This window comes from Suricata suricatta, unplaced genomic scaffold (assembly GCF_006229205.1).
Source record: "Suricata suricatta isolate VVHF042 unplaced genomic scaffold, meerkat_22Aug2017_6uvM2_HiC HiC_scaffold_98, whole genome shotgun sequence".
In the NCBI taxonomy this organism is placed as follows: domain Eukaryota; kingdom Metazoa; phylum Chordata; class Mammalia; order Carnivora; family Herpestidae; genus Suricata; species Suricata suricatta.
Window position 1 is genome coordinate 3,110 of NW_021917331.1, and position 1,578 is coordinate 4,687.

The following is a 1,578-nucleotide window of genomic DNA, read 5'->3' on the forward strand; positions in this document are numbered from 1 at the left end:
TGTGTGGATTCGCCCCCGGAATCGCCCCTATAGACAAAAGAAGAGATGCCCCAGAGAGAAGAAAGAGCTGGGGGAAATCATCCGTATGCTGTGAGCTCTTGGTGCCAAACCCCAAGGCATCAGTGACAGAGTTTCCGACCGTGGGCAGCTCACGATCCGCTTTTCCCCATCAGTCCCTGGAGATGCCTGAAGGGTGAATTGGGACAAGAGGTGAAGACATCACAGAAGGCACCAGAGAGTACACACCAAGGGTCTTTATTTCCTGCCTTTCCTTACAACCATCCACCCGGGGATAACTCCCACGCGTGGGTCTCAGGCTCGAGTCCCCCTCCACAAAGGCAGAGTCACATTTCTTCCTCTGGAGGACACAGGTCCCTGAAGGTCCCGGCAGTTCCCCGGGGCCGTTGCTCCGCCCACCATCCTGTCATCCGGAATCATCCTTCCTGCCCCCACGCACAGGGAGCAGCTGTCTGAAATCGGGGGTCTGTGTCCTTTTCAGGTCCCATATCCCTATAGGGGAGATCGCAGTTTCCACGTGCCCGGAGGGAAACTTTTGCAGGATGCCCTCTACTAGTCAGGCAGTTCCCAGGGGCACATAAGGGGGCCCGAACCATCGCTTATCCTGTCCCAGTGAAGACAGGAGCCATTGCTAAGCCAGATGATCCTGGCATGAGCCTGGGCAATCCTCCCGCGGTAGGTAATTCCCTGACAATGGTAATTCGCCACAGGGAAAGGAGACATCCCCAGGCTCAGGTGGTCCAGCTTGGGGTTGTACTGCAGCAGTTGCCACACCATGGCCGTGGAGAAGGAGTTCCCGCCCACACGGAAAGCCCGGAGCTGGTGGCAGCGGCTCAGAGCTGGCAGGATGGCCTCCAGGTGAGTGTCCAAGAGGTCACAGTGTTCCAAATTCAGGGTCTGGAGGGTGGCTGCCACAGCGTCGAGCAGGACTTGCAGGGGCTTCAGACGAACAGAGCTCAGCCTGACGCCACTCAGATCCAGCTCCTTTAGCTGAGTGACGCTGGGGCCCTGGGACAGGCACACCAGGTCCCATTCTGTCAGCTGGCAGCAAGTGATGGAGAGCGTCTCCAAGGGGGCCCTCAGGCACCTGGGGAGAAACCAACCAGTGAGTTCTGGGGAACGGGAGCGTAGGTGGCCTTAAGGGCACACAACTGACTTGTCCATTGACCCATCTGATGAACGTCAGTCCCCAGGACCCCAGTCTTATTTTGGGCTGAGTCCTTTCACTTGTGTGACTGAGTCAAGGTCACAAAATCTTCAAAGCTCCTTTTCCCCATCTGCCGAGCAGAGGACAGCATACTCCCCTTACAGAAAGGAAGGTCATGGAATACTCTAGAACACGGTAAATCAAGCTAGACTATGCTCCATCAAGCACGGGCATCACTTTTCCTTCACACTGGGACATGCGAGAAAGACCATCAACGTTCTCAACTCGGGCTTCCTTCAGGCCACGGCTCGGGCCTTCGGTGCCATCCCTTCGGGCCAGCTGAGGCTAATAATGGAGACACACACAGAGTAAGGCAGGGGAAGAGGCGGGCCTGGGGGGCCCAGTGGGATCAG

At 57.0% G+C, this 1,578-nt stretch overlaps 1 protein-coding gene across 1 annotated transcript in view; it reads right to left on the reverse strand.

Moving 5' to 3' along the window:
* Positions 1 to 570: 570 nt before the first annotated feature.
* The window catches only part of LOC115285363 (PRAME family member 20-like), a 1,446-nt gene continuing 438 nt past the window's right edge, over positions 571 to 1,578 (reverse strand). The window contains exons 2-3 of the mRNA XM_029931629.1: positions 1,416 to 1,510; positions 571 to 1,105 (exon numbers count right to left, since the gene is read on the reverse strand). Of these exons, the coding sequence (XP_029787489.1) occupies positions 571 to 1,105; positions 1,416 to 1,510 (630 nt within the window). The remainder of the gene's footprint in view (positions 1,106 to 1,415; positions 1,511 to 1,578) is intronic.